Raw genomic sequence first — 21,794 nt, 5'->3', positions numbered from 1 at the left:
AGTAAAGTAAAAAAATTGAACCCACATGCATGGGAACCTTCCCCTGTTAATGTCCACACAGGCATTAGAAACTGAGAGATGTAAACAAGTTTTAAAAATGGGTACTTTTCGGGCGCCTGGATGGCTCAGTGGGTTAAAGCCTCTGCCTTCAGCTCAGGTCATGATCCCAGGGTCCTGGGATCAAGCCCTGCATGGCTCTCTGCTCAGTGGGGAGCCTGCTTCCTCCTCTCTCTCTACCTGCCTCTCTGTCTACTTGTGATCTCTGTCTGTCAAATAAATAAATAAAATCTTTTAAAAAAATGGGTACTTTTCTCGTTGGACTTGTCCAAGTCAGGTCAAAATACTTTAAAACTAGTTGCAGACCCACCATAGAGCTGGGCCTCTGGCCTTCTGGAACTGTCCATACGGTGATGTGACTTCAGCTGACCCAGCCGTTCACCACTTTCTACTTTTGGGCCTTGCCTCCTTTTAAAACACCTCACAGCTCTGATCTCAAATTGGGGCACAGACTTGGGTTTTCCTGGCTGCCTCTTTCACAGTCTCCAGGACAGTGATCAGCAGAAACAGCAGGAAAAGCACCTCAGGCTGCACTCATTTCCCGAAGCCTCCGGAAAGTGGATATTACCGAAGTCAAAACAACACCTTTAATATATTTGGAAATACCATTAACAGTGTTGGATAGCTATTAGCATAGAATCTTTGCATTGACTCAACCCTGAGTCCAGGTGGTATGCACAAAGGATAAAGGGCAATTATATCAGATCTTCTCTAACAACTCTAGAAAAACCTAGAAACCTCTCAAAAAGGGCACTTTTTATGTTTATGGAAATAAATTGCTTATGCGAATAAAAATAAATGTACTGGTGTTCCAGTTATGCAAAAAGGCACCTTTTGGTCTCATTCTAAGCAAAAGGGACTGCATTGATCCTTTCCATAAATATTTACTGAATACCTACAATGCGCCAGGTTACTGAGCTAGGATTGAGCATTCAGTGGTGAATAAAAACAGACAGAGTCCCTGTTCTCATGGAGCTCGTGCTGAGCGGGCCAGAAAGATGTTAATCAAGAATTCCCACAAATAAGCATATCATTACAAGCTGAAATAAGTGCTCTGAAGGCAAGGAGGATGAGAAGGCCAAGGAAGGCTGAGCGCACAAGCTCAGAACTAGCTGGACGTATCCAGCTGCGTGAGACTCAAAAAGGAACTGAGAGCAGAATGCATGGGAGAAACTGACATTCAAAGGCTAGAGGGGCGCTTGACTGGCTCAGTCAAGAGAACACGGACTCTTGATCTCGATCTCCAGGTGGTGAATTCGAGCCCCATGCTGGGTGTAGAGATTACTTAAATAAATAAAACTTAAAAAAAAAAAAAAAGACTAGAGTGTTTGGGGAGAGAGAAAGAACTGAGGCAGGAGAAAAAGGAGGGGGTGGAACCATTCAGGGCCTTTGTTGGCCAAGTTGAGGTTTTTGCCTCACTTGGAGGGACTTAAGCAGGGGCTATATGAGAGATTGGCATTTCAAAAAGACCTCTAGGGATATAGTGTGGAGACTGGATTGGAGGAGGGCCTAAGGAAACACAAGAAGTCAGCCAGGAGTATTTCAGTACTCAAAGCTTAGAGAGAATTAGGGCGGGAGTAATAAAGATGGAAAATGATAGGACTTGGTGATGAAATGAATATGGGAGGTGATGAGGGTGTCAAGACTGATGCCACCAAGGTTTCTCCTGGTTTGTGTATGTGGGTGCACAGTGGTCACATTCACTGAGATGGCAAAACCAGAAGATTAGAATCTGAGGTGAGAGATCATGGGTCCAATATCGGACCTGTGGAGTTATCTGGTGGGAGATGATAGATAGGCACTTGAGTTCCTTTGTTATGCAGGTCTGAGGCTCCAAAGAGAAGTCTGAGCTGGACATTTACTGGGGGAACCAATGGCATCTACAAAGACAAGCGAAGCTGAAACAGGAGAGTGATACAAGATCTATATTTACATGGAAAGTCTATATGGTATAGTTTGTGGAAAAAGGAGATTACAAAAACAGCATGCATAGCAAAATCCCATTTACATAAACACATGAGTATTCTAGGATGCTTTGGCATATAAGTCAAAAAGAAATAACTCAAGCAGTCTTTAATAAAGAAATGTATTGGCTTTTACAGTAGGAAGTTTAGAGGCAGGGTGGGTTTCCATGGTTCTGTCAGTGTCATCAAGGCTCTAGCTTTCTCCAGGCTGTTCTCTCCCTTCAATGTGTGGTCTTCATCCTAGTATTAATTTCCCTTTTGATCTGTGGGTGGCTGCCACGGACAAGGGAGGGCACTTGCATCCTCTTCAGGTCCATGTCCCACTTGGAAGGGAAGGGGAGAAGGAGTTGCTTCCAGAAACTCTACCAGAAGAATGTGGAAAACTTGCCCAGAAATCTCCTGCAAACTTTTTCTAGAGACTCATTAGTCCAAGTTGCCTCAGATGCCCATTTCTAACCCAACTGTTGCTAAGAGGCTGGGAGGACCTTAGATCAATCGGGCTTCCCCTTACATTTGGAAGTGGGACCCGGTACCATGGGGGTTTCTTGTAGGCAGAGGGGCAGCCTGCACTTCTGCTAGGGATCTCCTGGGAAGAAGAAAAGTGAGGATAGAGGGTGTGGGGGCAACTAATATTGGGCACTATATCCTATCTGTGTGTGCATCTCTTTGTGTGTTTACTATTTCAAATGGATGTTTATGAACTGTTTATATGGGCTCTATTTTAAGCTTACATGCTTATATTTTATTAGGGGTGCAATCTCAGGGAAGCAAGAGTGAGAGGGAAATCTAAGTGAGGAAACAGTGGGGAGAACCAATATAAGGGAGTGCATAACCAACATGGCCACAGCTTTGAAACCACTGGTTATTTGGTCTTACATGACATCTCCAGAGAGACCATAAGAAATGACTGCACTGGGAATAGTTTCTCAGGGAGAAGGAGGAGAACTTCTCAACTGGTTCATCCCATCTCCTGTCTCTCACTGATTGCTGCCCCTCAGGGAGTGACCTCCACAACACCTCAGGTCTGTGTGTCTGACTCTTCAGACAGCCACAGAGGAAGCCAGGGCCTCTGGAGAGTGGTCTCTCTGCGTCATCAGTGCTGCACGCGGCTCACTGGTGCCTGGGAGGGAGCGGGGAAGCAGGGAACGACCGACACTAGAGCCACGTGGCTGAAGTAAAGAAAGAGGCCATGATCAAGGATGGGAAGTGAGGCTCAGCGGCCAATCTGGGCCTGGTCCCTATTCCTTGCAACAAACTCAGCCCTGACTAGAACAATATCCTTCTATAAAGTCCAGCTGGTTGTTTTTTCTCTTTTCCCAGAACCTTCCTAAGCACATTGCACTTTTCCTTGTTTCTGGTCATGGGTGGACTTATTGCAGAAGACCAAATATTCCTTAAGGGCAGGAGTTACAACACACCCATCTCTATATTCCTCCACACATACAGTGGGCATTCAGTGAATGTCTAAAAATAAAAACCAGGGCACTTGGGTGGCTCAGCTGGTTAAATGTCTGCCTTCGGTTCAGGTCATGATTCCAGGGTGCTGGGATCAAGTCCCGCAGTGCGCTCCCTGCTCAGGAGGGAGCCTGCTTCTCCCTCTCCCTCTGCCCCCTGCTTGTGCTCTCTCTCTTTCTCTCTCTCTCTCTCATATTCTCTCTCTCTCAAGTAAATAAATAAAATCTTTGAAAAATTAAGTTAAATTAAAATTAAAATCACTATTCTTAAATTCACTCTCCTATGATAGTTTTCAGAGGCTCTGAGTACTGAAGATTCACAAGGAACTCTAGAAAGTAACAAAGCACTGTGAATAGTAGCTCTTCCATCAAGAAAATCTGTATTTTATATCAGAATAGGGAGGAGGCTTTAACAAATTAGCTTACGAGATCAAAGACAATATCCTTTGCAATTTCCTCATCCCATGTTATTTCACAGATGGTAATTCTAGAATCATGAAAGCAGACAGTTAAGACAGGTTAATATTGGCATAGGAGTTTTTCTCTATTTTAGGAATGAAAAAAATGAAAATCCTATCTTGCGAGTGTGGAAGTAGCAACGTAATTCTATTGTAACATAATAATAATCCATCAGTTCATTCATTCAGCACCGACTTAGCATCTATGTACATAGCATCCATGTACAAGAGATGGTGTTGGGTGGTATGAGAGATAGAAAGGCATGGTTGTCACATTCACAAAGCTTATAATCTGGTAAGCAAACAGAGTTAAATTGAAATTACTAAAACGTAAGTTATGATTGGGCAAATTCCCTTATTTTTATTCTATCGTTACTTTAAAATGTTAGCTTACTGTGAATACTCAGTAACCACAGAGGAATAGGCTCAGAAAAGTGGGCGATAAAAGCATTAACTTGAAAATCTTCCCTTTCTAAGCTTTTACATAGCCCGAGAGAGTCAGGATAGAACCATGGGGACAGCTATCCACCAACTTTTTAATAACAACTAGGACACAAACGTCAGAATAGTTTTTAAGTTCACTTCATAACCAGTACTTAGGAACAGACAAAAACCCAATCAAGAGTTCACTGTTTTTGAAAATACTACCTACTGGATGGTATTGAAGGTTCTCGGATGAGAACAGTTACTATTGTAGAGAAACTGTGGATTCATTGGGGTAAACTCATGAACAAACACCAAACGGTTGCCCAACAGAGACTAATGTAAGCACCGTGAGTAATCCAAAGTCCTGAGCTGGGACCTAGAGTCTACAAAATGAAGGTATTTCAGTCCCAGGAAAGATGTTAAAATCATTTTACAGAAGAAGAAACAGATTGGAGAGGCTGATGTAGCTTGCCTAACGTCACATGACCAGTTGGCAGCGGGACCGTTGAATCCCCACCACACTGATATGTTACATTAGGTAAAGTGCACACAATATGCATTTTTCAAATATAAATTCCACCGCTCCTTTTGAACTGGACTAATCCTGAAAAATCTTTTTCTAAAAATTCTAAAGTGTTGGAAATTTGTATTACCCACTGAACACTTTTATCTATTTACTCAGTTTCTATTAAATATTGGGTACTGTGGTTACAGACAAAAAAAAAAGTGTAGTCTCTGCCTTAAGTATGTTAAGTATGGAAAGGCAGGAAATGGAAAGAGTAAAAATATGAAATGTGAGCAGGGCTGGCCTAGAAGTGTGTGTAAGGTCCAAGGCATCAGCGAAGTCTCCAGAGAAAGAGCTGCATGAGAACACAGTCTAGAGAAAAATAAGAAGGTGCTCATCAGGGAGACAATGGGGAGAGAAGGGCACTTACAGAAGGAGCTATGTGTGCGAAGCATGATGCTTGGAACATCTGGGCAGGCATGCTGGACAGAGCCACGGTGCCAGATGGCCAAGGGCCTCAAATTAAATGCCTCTAGGAGTCCGAACTTATCCGAAAGAAATGGACAACTCTTTAAGAAGAGCTTCCTGCTCAGTTATAGAAAACGTTAGCGAAATATGACTTTGATATCCGTGTAGGGAGGCCTGGACAGGCAGAGTCTACAGGTTAGTGTAAGGACCTATTTAGAAACTGTCCCTCCCCTTCCCCCAGGGGATTTACTTGGAGACAAGTCCCGGAAACCAGCTTCAGGTAACAAAGCCCAGATACAAAGGTCGGTCAGGCCAGGTGGAGACAGCCGATCAGTGGGGGGATGCATACTGTCTCCCTGGTTACCAAGAATTATGGGCCCCGCCCTTTGGGTGCCAATCCCAATCAAGGTGTAATAGGCTGGTTCAAATGTATACGAGGGTCAATTGTAACTCAATTGGTCACCTAGCATCACTGTGGAGTTTCCTGTGTGTGTTACAATCTCATTGGCCACCTGTGCGTGGCCAGGCCTGACCGCATGGCCTTTGCCCTTAAAAGCTAGTCTGTGAAACAGAGAAGGGTTTGTAAGAGGTGCATCCCTGAACGTTCGGTTAGATTCTTGATGCTTGGTGCGAAATAAAGCTTTGCTTGACCTTCGCTTTGTATCAGTCTCGAGACGCTCCTTTAATCACGGACCCATTATTGGGACATAACAGTTAGGACACTAGGGCAATAACTGTGATTAGAAATGAAGGACCTTAGGGGACCAAGAAGGTAGAGGAGGATGAGCAGCACTGATTTCACTCTGCTTGTAACAAATGTAAAACTGCCATCACACTTTTTAGAGGAATTACTTCCCCAACAATATCCTCACATTGATTTTCATCCTGTTTATCATGAAATAAACTTAGGTTAAGACTCTTAGTACATATGGGGCACCTGGGTGGCTCAGAGGATTAAGCCTCTGCCTTCGGCTCAGGTCATGATCCCAGGGTCCTGGGATTGAGCCCCGCATTGGGCTCTTGGCTCAGCAGGGAGCCTGTTTGCCCCCTCTCTCTCTGCCTGCCTCTCTGCCTATTTATGATCTCTCTCTCAAATAAATAAATAAAATCTTGATAAATAAATAAATAAGACTCTATAGTACATAGGGGTGCCTGGGTGGCTCAGTGTGTTAAAGCCTCTGCCTTTGGCTCAGGTCATGATCCCAGGGTCCTGGGATCGGGGAGCCCTGCATCAGGCTCTCTGCTCAGCAGGGAGTCTGCTCCCCCCCCCCCCCCCCCCCCCCCCCCTGCCTGCCTCTCTGCCTACTTGCGATCTCTGTCTGTCAAATAAATAAATAAAATCGTAAAAAAAAAAAGACTCTATAGTACATAAATTTGTCATAGTCTTACTCACACCCTTACTCAAATGTAGGCTTGTTATTTCCCCTAAAGAAGTTCTCAATTTTTGTAAATAAGTGAAATACACTGACATTTAAAGGAAATGCAGCCACATTTTTATACAAATGCTGCCCTTCACCCCATCTATTTTCTGAACTCCTTCATCTGTACCACAAATTTGCATATACTGATGTTTTAAACAATAGAGAACAGGTGTAACACAACTGCACTTGCCATTACGTTAAATAGATGCCCGATTAACACCAACATCAAGTCTAAAATAAAATGCATCTTAAGTATCTTTTACATCTACATTAGTAGTTGTGAATGTTAAAAATAATGATAATAATAATAATAATAAACACAAAGCACATCTATCTAGAATTTTCCAAGCACAAGTGTTACAACTAAATATTCAACTGAGGCCTACACTTAAACTCAGCTAACATCTGTCCCGTCAGATAGATACACGTAATGCTTATCGGTCAATCTAGAAATGTGTTCGTTTACATTCTCACTTCATTAGGAACCCAAATGTTTGAAAAATGAGTAAGTCCAGGAGTCCTTAACCCAGGCCGGCTGACCCAACTTTTTTTCTCCCATCGGGTAGTAAGCAATAATCAATGACATGAATTTAGGAATTACTCATTTACATATTTAAACTGACATTTTGAAATGACAATGAGAAGCTGACAATTAACTATTCTCTAAGGAAATGCCCTTTCTCTCCATATGGTTTCTACTCTGGGACTAACACTTAAAGAGATTTTCAATTTGCGGAACAACAGAGAGTCTCCCCAGCTGAGACTCCCGTGGAACTTCATTTAGAATGCAAATGCCTCACCTTCTGTACCGAGTATTTAAATGCCATTCCCACTTATGCTAAGAAACCAGTTATAAAATGAAAATTCACCCTCACCATAGACCTTGGGTAAATTAAACAGTAAAGAAATGTAAGGCTTTGGGGAAAATACATTTTCTTGTGTTAGCTTGGCAGCATGTATGATGGAAAAGGCCCTCAAGTAGGGCCACAGATTCATCCTTGCCCCAGAGGCTTTGTTATCATGGTTCCTTGTTTTAAAATAGAGATACTAATTCCTGTTGCAATGATGACATGAGATAACGTGTGGACTAATTGATTACAAACTATAAAGGCTTCCATAAACGCATGCCATTATTTAGACATTTACTAATACTAATATACTGACTCAAAATAAAAAAACTGTAAAATAAAAATGTGGGCTAGGGGAAAAAATAAAAATACCCTGAAAAAATAAAGTTACTACAAATGCATGTGAACAAATTGATCTGTATATTCAACACAATCCCTATCAAAAAATCCCAGCTACTTGGGTCAAAGAAATTGACAAGCTCATCCTAAAATTTGTATGGGAACTCAAGGAACTAAGAAGAGCCAAACAATCTTGAAAAAGAGAAGAACCAGGTGGAAGGATTCACACTTGCTGATTTCAAGACCTACGACAAAGCAACAGTAATCAAGACAGTGTAGTTAGTACTGATACAAAAAAAGGCATATATATCAATGGAAAAGAAATGGAAGTCCAAAAATATACCCTTACATTTATGGTCAATGGATTTTTTTACAAAGTTGCCACGAAAATGGGAAAAGAATAGTTTTTTCAACAAATGGTGCTAGGACAACTGGATATCCACATGCAAAAGAATGAATCTAGACCCTTTCTTCACACCACACACAAATATTAACTCGAAATGGAACATAGACCTAAATGTAGGAAATAAAACTATAAAACTCTTAGAAGAAAACATAGGTGACCTTAGGTTAGACAAAGCCTTCTTGGGTATGTCACCAAAACACAAACAACAAAAGGTCTCATATATATGATTCCATTTGCATGAAATGTCCTTAGTAGGCAAATCTATGGAGGCAGAAAGTAAATTAGTCATTGCTTAGGGCTGGAAAGTTTGGGGAAAGATGGAAGAGTACTGCTAAAGGGTAAAGGGCCTCTTACTGAGGTGATAAAAATGTTCTAAAATTGATTATGATGGTTGTTGCAAAACTGTGAATATACCAAAAACAAAAAACAAAACAATGAAGAAAACCCACACATTGAATTGTACCCTTTCTTTCTCTTTCTTTCTTTCTTTCTTTCTTTCTTTCTTTCTTTCTTTCTTTCTTTCTTTTTCTTCTTTTCCTTCCTTCCTTCCTTTCTTTAAGTAGGCTCCACACCCAGCCTGGACCCCAGCACAGGGCTTGAATTCACAACCCTGAGATCAAGACCCAAACTGAGATCAAGAGCCAGATGCATAACACCCTGAGCCACCCAGGTGCCCCAAATCGCACACTTTAAATGGGCAGACTGTATAGTATGCAAGTTACATCACAATAAAGCTGTTAGAAAATATCTGAAAGAAACACATGTGAAAAGCAGCACTGATAGTGGTCAAGACCTTCATTTGAGAACCGAAGACATCAGCTGATAGTCGGCTCTTACTAACCATGGATCTTGAGCAAATAAGAGTATCTCTGAGCCTGTTTTTCTCATCTTAAATTGCATGTAATAATAATTCTCTTTTCAAAGAGGCTATTGTGAGTGGTAACTGAGGTCATGTATATAAGATGTTGGTTTAGGGTACAGACTAACACACAGTAAGCACTCAGAATTTTAGCTGGTTTTTCCTTAAGATTTTATTTATTTATTTATTTAATTTATTTGAGAGAGAGAGAGAGCATGCACACATAAGCAGGGATGGGCAGAGGGGGAGGAAGAGGGAGAAGGAATCTGAAGCAGGCTCCACACTGAGAGGAGGAGCCTGGCTCAGGGTTCAAACCACGAGATCACGACCTGACCCGAAACCAAAAGTCAGATGCTCAAATGATTGAGCTATCCAGGTGCCCGAATAATGTTAGTTAAAAAAAAAAAAAAAAAAGATATGTGGGCTTAGGCTGTAGGTAGTAGCTTGAAGATAGTAAGATATTGTTGTAAATGTTATTATAAAATTATTTATATGTAAACTTAATTAAACAGTGTTTCCAAATAGGGAGGCTCACTTGAAGACACAGAAAAAGAAAAATCAAGACGCCACCTGAGGTCTTTAGATAATCGCAGAGACTGGATTTACTTTCCTACCTAAAAAAAAAACAACAACTAGAAATCCAGACAAAACATAAGAAATAATAATTTCCAGACATTATATAACAGGCAGCACAAGACTAAAATCCCTGTGTAAAGGTAAACCAGCAAGAAGAGCCTACAATTATACCAACTTACTGCCTGGAGACAGTTTACACACTGCAGAACAGGAGAGGGAATCCAACATAACCCAGTGGTCCTGCTGAGCTGAGATAGAGAACAAAGTTCAGCAAATTCAAGGTGGATAGAATTTGTGGTGCAGAGAGGAGGGAATGCCTCATAAAGAGAGAGCTCCAGAGATCTGCAGAGGCTAAATTAACCTTAGGCTGAAGGTTTTTCTGATCCTGTCGAACAAAGCTCAAAGACAAGTTCCCAAAAGATCCAGAGACAAGTACATGCCAGAACAAAGTAAAGGAATACAACAAAAACCAGAACTCAATGAGTTATAATGTCCTTCCTTCTATCAAAAATTATCAGGCATGCAAAGAAAGAGAACTATGTTCCATATTCAGTAGAAAAATTAATCAATAGAAACAGACCCAGAAATGACAGAAATGATGTAATTAGCAGACAAGGAAGTCAAAAGTAGCTATTATAAATATGCTCCATATATTCAAAAGGACTAAAAATACAGTGAGATATGAATGAGATTAATAACAGCCTAGACACTGAAGAAAAGACCAGAAAATTTGAAGATATAGCAATAGACCCTCTTCAAATGGAAACACAGAAAGAAAAAAGATGGGGAAAAAGTTAACAGAGCCTCAACAAGTGGGCAAATATCAAGCAATCTAATACATGCATAATTGGAGTACCAAAAAGACATTAGAGAAGGAACAGAAAAGATGTTTGAAAAGAATAATGGCAGGTTAATCTCCAAATTTGATGAAAACTAAACCTACAGACTCAAGAATTTCAACAAACTCCAAGCAGGAGAAAGCAAAGATGAGTGTTTTATCATCTTACGTTATAGGTAAGGAAACTAAGACAGAAGCAGGTACTGGTACCAAGTCACATGACTACTTAGTAGCAGAGCCGAGGTGAACCCAGCTTTCCTGACTCAAATCCAGTGCCCTGTCCACTATGTTGCAGAGAAATAACATGACATGACTTACTCTTTAGTAGGTAACCTGGCTGCAGTATGCATAATCTGAGTGTGTGGAGAGAGTGGAGGGGGCCAGACAGAAGGAGGAGCCAGTTGTACTAACCTCAGCGTGAGATGGATGATGGTTTGGACCTAGAGTAGGAAGGTGATGAGAAACTGTCAGATAGAAGCTATATTTTAAAAGCAGAATTGGTGGGTTTGCTGATGGACTGAATGTACTATTAGAAAAGAGAAGAATGCAGGTTGACTTTATTTTTTGACTTGAGCCTCTACGCTACCAAGGGAAGGCCATTTACTCCAATGGAGAAAACTGAGGGAAGAAGAGTTGGGGAGAGGAGTCAGAAATTTTGTTTTGCACATTGTAAGTTTGAGCTACTTTCAGACATGCAAGTCAAATACGTAGTTACTGCACATACCTGTCTTAAATTCAAGGGAGACGTTGCAGTCAGTGATGTGGAAGGATCATAAATGCGGTAGACAAGTGACTCAAGTTTGGGAAGCGCTATGCTAGATGATTCTTAAGAGTCTTTACACATGAAGAATGTGTGATCCAATTAAGGAAATACTATACATCAGAATGGGCTCTTCTGGATGATTAGGTACCAAATTTGTCCCATTCAAAATTCTCTCCCTCATATTAGTTATAATGGATTTCCTTTTTTCCCCTCAGTTAGGTTCCATTTGTGCTTTTCTGGGTGACATTATGATTTGATTAGCTTTGAGGCTTTCAGTATTATTAAGTTTCTTGAAAGTTTGGTTTAGTTGTGCTATTCTTTGAGTATCACCAGGGGCTTTCCTTTAAAAATTGTGTTCCAGGGTCACCTGGGTGGTTCAGTGGGTTAAGCCTCTGCCTTTGGCTCAGGTCATGATCTCTGGGAGTGAGCCCTGCATCAGGCTCAGCAGGGAGCCTGCTTCACCAACCCGGCACCACCCCCACCCCGACCCCACTGCTGCCCCGGCCTGCCTCTCTGCCCACTCGTGATCTCTGTCTGTCAAATAAATAAAATCTTTTTTAAAAAAATTATGTTCCAGACTTACTACCTCTAAGTATAATCCTTATGTTCTGGGAATCTACCTGGGCATGAGACAAGGAATCTAGAAGTCCTAGTCTTTCTACTCCATTTACTTTTTGTTCAAGTGCCTCCTGTAACTTCTAAAGCCAAATAAGTCTACTCTCTAGCTTCCCTGAGCCGATTTCTGCTAACTGTCCAGGGGAGGAATAATAGAGTCTGTTTACTATGTAACTCTGTAATTCTTTAATTAAACACTACAGTACTCTCCATCTGACCTGAAAACCTCTTGTAGTTGCTTTCCTTGTGCAAAGATGATGAAGAAAATGTTTGCAAAGCAATTCTCGTTCATATGTTTCACTAATAATTCCAGTTCAGATTCATTCTTTAATAATACAGTACATGGAACCATGAAGGTGTTTACTCTAGCATTACATAAAATACTGTATTTCGAACTTCTAAGATGCACAGTGAATTAATACTGTGAAATCTAAATGATACTTACAATTCTCTTGGCCGGGCACTGACATAGTTACCACTGCATGTGCAGCATGTTATTCCTGGTAACATGACTAGATAACTCTCAATGCTTCCTTAGGAATACAAGTTCTGGCTATTGTCTGAGAATCTTCCACTGACATGATCTGGTAAGACCAGAAATACCAACCTCAGTGATTACAGAGAGATGTCAGCATCTTAAATGAGCCTACAGGAAAGAGTGGAGCCTTCTTTAAAGAAATGCTGCATCTCTGAATATTTTGATGCCATTGAGGCTGCTACTGGGTGCTGAGACACAACATCAATACTCTGAACCAAAAAGTGATTTGCCTGTTTTCTGATGGCCTGTTTTCCTTTCTTATCTATCACAACAGTAAAATATGATAAAATCTATGAGAAAAGAAGTTTAAGGCAGAACTTTCAACAAAAATAAAATAAAAAATCTATTCAATGATATGTATCTTATCATAGTGTGATTGGTACAGAAAATAATGGTATGTCCCAATTTATAGCATCTTAGATTTAATAAAATTCCAAAGCAAGTAATTGGAAACAATCTAAGTGTCCAACAATAGAAGAAGACTTAAAGAAATTAAATAAATAATGTAACATTATAATTACAAGTCACATTTTCCAATCTTCTTTATTTTGGTGACAGCTTTATTGAGATATAATCTACATGCCATAAATTCACCCAAGTGATGTGTGTGACCCAATGGCTTTTAGTATATTCATAGAGTTGTGCAACTATCACTATAATCAACTTTAGAAGATTTTCATCATTTCAAAAAGAAATCCTGGACACTTCAGCTATCATCCTTCAATTCCCCCAATTTCCCCAGCCCTAAAGCAACCACTAATCTACTTACTGTCTCTATAAATTTGTATATTCTGGACATTTCATATAAATAGAATCATATAACATGCAGTCTCTTGAGACTGGACTTTTTTACTTAGCATAGTGCTTTCAAGGCTCATCTGTGTTGTAGCATGTTTCAGAGTAGTCCATTCCTTTTTCTGACTGAATAATATTCTGTTGTATAGGCTATACCACATCTTGTCTATTTATTCATCAGATGATAGGCATTCAGGTTGATTACATCTTTGACTATTATGAATAAAGCTGCTGTGAACATCCATTACAAGTCTGTGTGAGGATATATGTCTTCAGTTCTCTTGCACATATACCTAGAGGAGAGTTGCTGGTATATATGTTAATTCTATGTTTAAGTTTATGAGGATCTACTAGACTCTTTCCTAAAGTGGCTGCACCTTTTTACATTCCTACCAGTAGTTATGAGGATTCTGGTTTCTCCACCCCCTTGCTAACACTTGTTATTATCTGACTTTGATTATGGCCATCCTACTGGATATCTGGTAGTGTCTCACTAGAGTTTTGATTTGTATTCCCCGAGTGGCTAATGATGATGAGCACCTTTTTATTGTTTATTGGCCATCTGTATGTCTCCTTTGAAGAAAAGTCTATCCAGATCCTTTGTCCATTTTTAATTGGTTTATCTTTTTATTATCGAGATGTAAGAGTTCCTTATATAATCCAGATGCAAATGCTTTGTCAAATATATGATTTGTAAATATTTTTTCCCATTCTTTGGATGGCCTTTCACTTTTCTGATAGTGTTCTTTGAAGCACAAGTTTTAAAAATTTTTATTAGACAAATTTATATATATTTTTTGGAGTCCGTGTTTTGGTATCATATATAAGAACCTATTGCCAAATCCAAGATGACAAAGATTTTGTCCTATGTTTACTTCTAAGAGTTTTAACAGTTTCAGCTCTTAACATTCAAGTTTTTGATCCATTTTGAGTTAATTTTTGCATAAGAGGAATGTGAGGAACACATACATTTTGTATATGAGGAATATATACATTTTCGTATGTCCAACTTCATTCTTTCCCATGTGGCTATGCAGTTGCCCCAGCCCTATTTGTTGAAAAGTCAATCCTTTCTCTATTTCACCCTTGACTTTGAAACCCTTGTCTTCATGCTCTTACTGAAAATAAATTCACTATAGGGGCACCTGGGTGACTCAGCGGGTTAAGCCTCTGCCTTCAGCTCAGGTCATGATCCCAGAGTCCTGGGATCGAGCCCCGCATCGGGCTCTCTGCTCGGCAGGGAACCTGCTTTCCCCTCTCCCTCTCTGCCTGCCTCTCTGCCTACTTGTGATCTCTGTCTGTCAAATAAATAAATAAAATCTTTTAAAGAAATAAATTCACCATAGACACATGGCTTGTTTCTGGACTCTCAGTTCTATTTCACTGATCTATAGATTATCCTTTTGTCAATACCACGCTGTCTTGATGACTGTTGCTTTGCACTAAGTTTTGAAATTGAGAAGTGTGAATTCTCCACCTTTGTTCTTCTTTTCATGATTGTATTGACTATTCTGGATCCCTTGAATTTCCATATTAATTTTAGGGTCAAATTATCAATTTTTGCACAAAATGGCAGTTTGGATTTTGAGAAAGTTTGCATTAAATCTGTGGATCAACTCTGGGGAGCACTGCTATCATAACAATATTAAATCTTCCCATCTATGAACAGGGGATGTCTTTCCCTTTATCCAATTCCTTTTTTAAAGGGGGGAAGTAAGCATCTTTTCAAGTTTGTTTATGAGAGAAAGAGAGCATGAGCAGGGGTGAGGGGCAGAGGGAGAGAGAGAATCTCAAGCAGATTCTCTGCTGAGCAGGAGCCTGATGCAGGGCTGGATCCCAGGACCCTGGGATCATGACCTGAGCTGAAGGTAGATGCTTAATCGACTGAGCTACCCAGGCGCACCTATCCAATCATTTTTAATGTGCTAGAGGAATGACATGATGTAGCTATGTCACCAGGAAAATAGAAATGATATTCCTTGGCTTGGGGATAATTGGTAATTTTTATTTTATTTTTAAACTTTTCTGCATTTTCCAATTTTTCAACATCTTTTATATAATAAGAAGGAAGTTATTTTTTCAAGAATTTATTTGTTTCTTTGTTTATTTATTTTTGACAGACAAGGAGTACAAGCAGAGGGAGAAGCAGACTCCCTGCTGAGCAGGGAGCCCAACACAGTTATTTTCAAAAGAAAATATTCTTGGGGCACCTCAGTGGCTCAGTCGGTTAAGCATCTGCTTTCCACCCAGGTCATGATCCCAGGATCCCAGGATGGAGCCCCATATCGGGCTTCTAGCTTGGCAAGGAGTCTTCTTCTCCCTCTGTCCCTTACCCCTCTCTTACTCTCTAATAAATAATTTTTTTAAAAGAAAAATATTCTTTAATAAAATACACTCACATTTAAAGTACTTTATAAATATTGAATACACTTGAAAATGAAAATGCTTGGAAGATTTTTCAAAATACCTGAACATACCGGGTTTATACTCAGTCATTTCTTCATCAGAATTTACTGATTGAATACTTTATGGCAAATACTGTGCTAGCTCCTGACCATACTGGTTTTTTGTTGTTGTTGTTGTTTATTTGCTAGTTTTTTTTTTGTTGTTTCTAAGTAGACTCCACACCCAGCATGGAGCTCAGGGCCCTGAGATCAAGACCCAAGCTGAGGGGCGCCTGGGTGGCTCAGTGGATTAAGCCACTGCTTTCGGCTCAGGTCATGATCTCAGGGTCCTGGGATCGAGTCCTGCATCAGGCTCTCTGCTCAGCGGGGAGCCTGCTTCCTCCTCTCTCTCTCTCTGCCTGCCTCTCTGCCTACTTGTGATCTCTCTGTCAAATAAATAAATAAAATCTTTAAAAAAAAAAAAAAGACCCAAGCTGAAATCAAGAGTCAGATGTTTAGCCCACTGAGCCACCCAGGCACCCCAGAGTGTACTATTTTAACAAAATAAACATGATTCCTACCCTCATGAAGCTACAACTAGTGGGAGACTGACAATAAACAGGCAAACAAAGTAGGAAATAGAGATGCAGTTATAGACTGTAGAGAGTACTATGGCAGAAAGTCCCTGGCACTATGATAGCAAATAACGGTGGGGAAGAGCTAACCCACTTGGATACAGTAGTCAGGGAAGCTCTCTCTAAGGCACCAAAGTTTGAGCTGAGGCTTGGCTACTTGATATAAATGTAGATGTTGGTTTTGGGTATCTGTCAAATATTCAAGACAGTTTCTTAAACTGAAAGGTAAATATAGGAAGCTTTAAAATTCCAAAGGGAAATTAATTTTAGCAAATAGAGTAAACGCACCACCTCCTATACCATGGTAAATAGGGTCCAAAAAATTCAATACTATAAAATGTGGGGTTAATGATCATAAAGTTAATGAAATGTAGCAGAAGAGCCTACTATGGTCCCACGATAGTCCCAATTCTCCCTGTCCAAGCTGCAGTCTGGCTCTACCTACGAGTAGTTGTCTCTTCCAGCTTAACTATCCACAGGGATGGTTCTGGGGCCCGGTGGTGGGGGAAGGCTGGGAGTTCCTGGACAGAGGCAGCAATTCCAGGAATCTCCAGTGAGCTGGTGTCCTTTTTTGTCAGCCTGCTGGAAAAGTATGGGCCAAAAGAATATTGAAGATTTGAAGCCCCACCCTTTCTCTCCATCTTTCTGGGTTTGTGTGCCCTGACATATCCCCTCCTGGTCTCAGTCTATATATCTTCCACTAGCCTTCCTCCAAACATGAGGTTTCCAGCACACTCCTGTTTGAGAATGAGAGTTGAGTCAAGGACCAAAGCCAAAATAGTTGAATGAGGATTCCCATGCAAGTTTTATTATAGGTTGCTACTTGCCTACTCAATATCCATTCCCTGCTCTTAGTAACAGAACTCAGATTTTGTTTAGGAGGCGGTGTGACTAATCGAATTATGTGCTTCCTTGAATTTTACTGCAAGAACACGAGTGTGTGGTAAGGTGATGGAGTTTAACCAATAAGATTTCAATTAAGGGATTTGGGAAAGCTCTGCTCTAATGATATAGGCACTACTCATTTCAGCTTCTTTTTATACCTTTCTCCTTGGAACTTGGACATGAGGCTGGAATCGCTTTAAGACTGGGAGGTAACCATGAGGATGAATGTTTTATATGAAGAATAGTGATGCAGAAGATGGAAGGAAGCTGGGCATTGACACTCTTGTGGAACGGCTGTCCCAGCCTGAATGAACCTCTAGGTGAAAAAGTCCATCTTTATTTGACTGTCCAATTGGTTTCCCATTTTATATAGCCATCTAAAATCCTAACAGATACAGTGGTATATGCCATGAGCATGAACTTAACACCTTTTGAAGAATCCAAGAATTTTAAGGTTTTAGTGTAGAAAGTCCAACTCTCATGATTATAAAAGAGAAAATTCACAGCCCTCCACTCCTCATCACCCACAGTAGAGTGGCCAGTAAAGGTCATTTAACAAAAGTAGCACAAAGGAGGAGCTCCAGAGAGGAAGGCATTTAATGCCACTTATCTTCATAACTTCCTTTCCCAAACCATATCAAATAAACATATGTTCCAGGTAAAACTGCATGTGCTATATAAACATACTTCTAGAGAGGTTCCTTGGTGCCTCCTTGCAATGAGATTGCCATACCTGAACTCCTCCTTTATGGGAGTTTTTCACAGCATAAAATAACGTCCAGAGCAACTCTGCCCACAGGTGAAGTTATGCCTTAGGGTTCATTATTGCACATACCTTTCAACTTTCAAGCAGATGTATTAAAGTGATATGGCTCAAGGAAAGGTAGTTTTTTTTCCACTTTTGCCATAGCAGGTTTCTACTCTAATCTGAAATCTCCTGTTTACTACCACACCCTTATATACAATGCCTCATCCTCCAAAACGAAGTCTTCAGATTATGCCTACAGAATTCACAATTCTTCAGAGGAGACAGAACCACCATTCAAAATAATATGAACATTTGTACAGAAGGTGTAGTTCAGATAAACCCAAATCAAAGGAAGGGGAGGAGAGAATTCTGCTCGTTTTCTGTATGCACCCTTGCCCACGTGACATTAAATTCTCTGTGCATCCTAATGTGAAGAATGTAGACTGTTTTTATTATCACAAATAAGATAACGGGCACTCAAGCAGGAAATTCAAGTAGGCTATTCAAGCAGGAAAAAAAAAAAAATCTAAACTATATGATGAAATTTTTCATCACAGGACCCAAACAGGGAAAGACTTCCAGATGAAAATCTACGTGGAGTCAACTAGAAGTATATGTTTTTTTCATTTCAGAATAGAATTACTCAATAAAGTTTTTTGACATCTCTCTAATGTTTCCCAGTGAAACTCTAGAAAAGTAGTAAGATTCAGTCAAGTCATCATAACTGAATGGAGTCCCACATAAGTTATTACTTTTTAAATTATCAACATCTTCCATGTCAAATTACCTGTTTTAAAGATCTTTTTTAAAAATTAGGGGTGGGGGGAATTCCCCACTCTTTTTTTTTTTTTTTTTTTTTCCCTCTAAGTAGGCAAGGACAATCAGCAGGAGGCAGCCTGGGATTTTCAGAGATCTTTACTATCATCAACACAAAGGCTAAACTAACATGTAATATACAACCTAGGTGGCCTTCCTAGAAGGCAATTCAAATTTCAGCGTGGAAGGTCTTCAGTGCTCTGTGTCAACCCTTCAGAGAAGCAGATCATAAAACATTACGCGTGACTTCTTCGTCATCTGTGTGTGTTAAGTGTTAAAAATGCGGGCAGAAATAATTATTTGGCCAAGCCCTGCGGCTGGAAGCTACAACACAACCCTGCAGGGAGTCCAGAAGCAAACACACCGAGGGTTTTAAGTGGTCTCGCGCTCATACCCCACTGGAGGCTCACCTGGTCAGCTTGCGGAGCCGAGGTAGGGAGTCGGGTCTATGCTCCTGACTCACCTCTAAACCCCCAGTTTGTGCCTGCGTGCTTGGTTTCCCTCGAGCTAACAGTACTGGGTGGCAAGCTATGTCCATTCTGTGGGTTCCGCAGTTTGGAACACAGGGGCTCTGCCGCACCCGAAAGTTCTTCGCAGCCTGTTTTCATGCCCAACTCTGTCACTGACAGCGCATCCCTATCCTGGTTCCGTCCCGGGGCTGCCCACTCAGCAGCCGTACTGATGCTGCCACAGCAGCCTGACACCGGGAGCCAGAGGCTGCAGGGCAGTACCCTCCTACCTGGGACAAGTGGCCAGAACTCGATTCTGCACAGGCATGAGCTCTCCAAGACCCGGGGAGGACTCGCATCCTAAAGAGATGTCTCCTAACGCCCAGACAAAGACAGCGCTGGGAAAAGTTGGACCCAACTGGCACCACCAGAAGGCGAGCAGATCAGCCCCTCCGCCTTGGTGGCCGAGCCGGCGACGCGCTCTCGAAGTCGCAGCCAACTTTTCCCGTGAGCTTCTGAGCAACTTGCTGGAAGTTGGGGCGAGTGGGCAGAGGAGGGGTCAAGGGCAGCGCGGAGAGGCTGGTTGCGCCCCAGCCGGTTTCGCGTACCTCCCCAGTACCTGCTAATGTATCCGTCCCCGTCGCCGTCGCACGTCTGGAAGAGGCGCCGCATCCGCTCCTCCTCGCCGGTGCTGGACGTGTCGCTGCTGCTGCTGCCGCCGCCGCCGCCGCCGCCGCCGCTGCTGCCCCCGCCGCTGGCGCTCCCTGCCGCCGCCGCCGCCGCCATCATGCGCCCGCTGCCTGCTCGGGAGGAGGAGGACGCGCCGCCGCGGACGCGGCGCAAAAGCGGCTCGCAGCCCCGAACCTGCCTGACAACGGAGCATGCCCAGTGGCCGCCAGGGCGCTCCGGGCGCGGGATTCCAGCTCTCCGGGTTTTGCCCGGGCTGGCAAGATCGGCGCTCTGCAATCGCGGGGGTAGTCACCTTAGTGGAGAGGGAGGAGGGGAAGGTGGATCGTGGAGTCGGGAGCCTGGGATGCCCAGGGGACGCCAGGGGACGCGACGGGAGGCAGTGCACAGGAGGTGCCCTGGAAGGGTGTCAGCTCCGTGTATCCCACCGCAACGCGGGCTCCCGACACTCAGGCCGAGAGGCGAGTGTGCTCCGTCCGGGAGGAACTCCTCCAACTGCCCGGCGTGGATTTCTTTTCAGGAAAAAGATAAACACTCCCGTTTTGAAAACTCAGAGCGGTAGTCCTGGTCTCAGTCTGCAAGACTGCGCTGGATTCTGTACCCATAACCCCCAAATGAGACCCGGAATGGCAGGGGATTTGTGCCTTTTTATCACCTGTCAAGAAATCTGAACCTCCTTGGCTCCGACTGGTCTTACACGCTATACCGTAAACGATCTCTCCTGTGTGGCATTGTGCACGTTTGGTCCATTTCTGGAAACGACTCCTGACCTGGTGTCACTAGCATTTGACCCGACAGTTTTAATAACGTCAAGAGCAAACATAACAGATGGTCTCATTTCATTGCAGACCTGAAAGATGTCTCTATTATTATCAACCCTATGTTTTAGGAGGTAGGTAACTACTTCATAGGGTATCTTGGTAATAAAAAAATAAATAAATAAAACAGTATATAATGTACTTAGGACAATATCTTGATACGTACTAAGTACTCAATAAATGCTACCTCTTGTTATCCCCAATTTACAGATAAGAAAACCAAGGCACCCAGAGCTGCTTAAAGTTCCAGGCTTAGTAAGTGCCAGGGCAGAGGCAAGCCCAGGCAGGCAGTCTAACTCCAGAGCAGGAGCCCTTAAACACGACAGTATCCTTCTACCACAGCAGAAAGGGAACCACAATGAACCAATTTGTGGTTTAGGGAATGACTCATTTTGTCCCAGACTTTCTGTCAGAGGTCTGAGAATTCCTGTGGTAGTTTTAAAAACACATCTGCAGATTCTTTGGTGTACCTCTCACCAAGAGATGGAGTCTGTTTGCCTCCCCCTTGAACCTGATGCTAGGCTAAAAAAGACACTACAGATTCCATTTGGCTCTCTCACTTGGGACAAGGACCTTGGAAACCCTGAACTACCTTGAAAGAAATTTGTCCACGCTTAAGCTACGATGCTGGAGAGACCACGTAAAGACAGAAAGAAATACCCAAGGAACCTCTGTTTGAGCCTTCCCAGCCCAGGTGCCAGACCCCAGTGAATGAGAGAGACTTCAGATGATTCTAGACCCTGAACAAAAATTGTCCAACTGAGCCCAGACAACCCCCAGAGATACAATGGCAATAATAAAAGGATTGTTGTGGCTTTAAGCCACTAAGTTTTGAGGTCATTTGTCATGCAGCAATAGAACCAGAAGAAGTCCATATGTCTTGAAACTGTCTGCCAGGTCAGAAGGAAGCTGTTTTTGCTCTCTTCTCTCCCCTCTCTGCCCCATCCACTCCTTCCTACTTCAATTCTTTTTAATTCTGTAAGTTCCCAGGACTTCAGGGCACTTATAATTCATACAATGAAAAGATGTCATCTTAGGAAAA

At 42.0% G+C, this 21,794-nt stretch overlaps 1 protein-coding gene across 1 annotated transcript in view; it reads right to left on the bottom strand.

Annotated features, from left to right (window-relative positions):
- MCC (MCC regulator of WNT signaling pathway) overlaps positions 1 to 20,036 on the bottom strand; it is a 408,333-nt gene extending 388,297 nt beyond the window's left edge. The window contains exon 1 of the mRNA XM_032844747.1: positions 19,867 to 20,036. Coding sequence (XP_032700638.1) covers positions 19,867 to 20,036 — 170 coding nt within the window. The remainder of the gene's footprint in view (positions 1 to 19,866) is intronic.
- Positions 20,037 to 21,794: the final 1,758 nt, after the last annotated feature.

The sequence above is a fragment of the Lontra canadensis genome, unplaced genomic scaffold (genome assembly GCF_010015895.1).
Source record: "Lontra canadensis isolate GAN:19392208 unplaced genomic scaffold, GSC_riverotter_1.0 scaffold4, whole genome shotgun sequence".
Classification (NCBI taxonomy): Eukaryota; Metazoa; Chordata; class Mammalia; order Carnivora; family Mustelidae; genus Lontra; species Lontra canadensis.
Note: the sequence above shows the minus strand (reverse complement) of the source record. Positions and strands in the feature narration are given on the sequence as shown.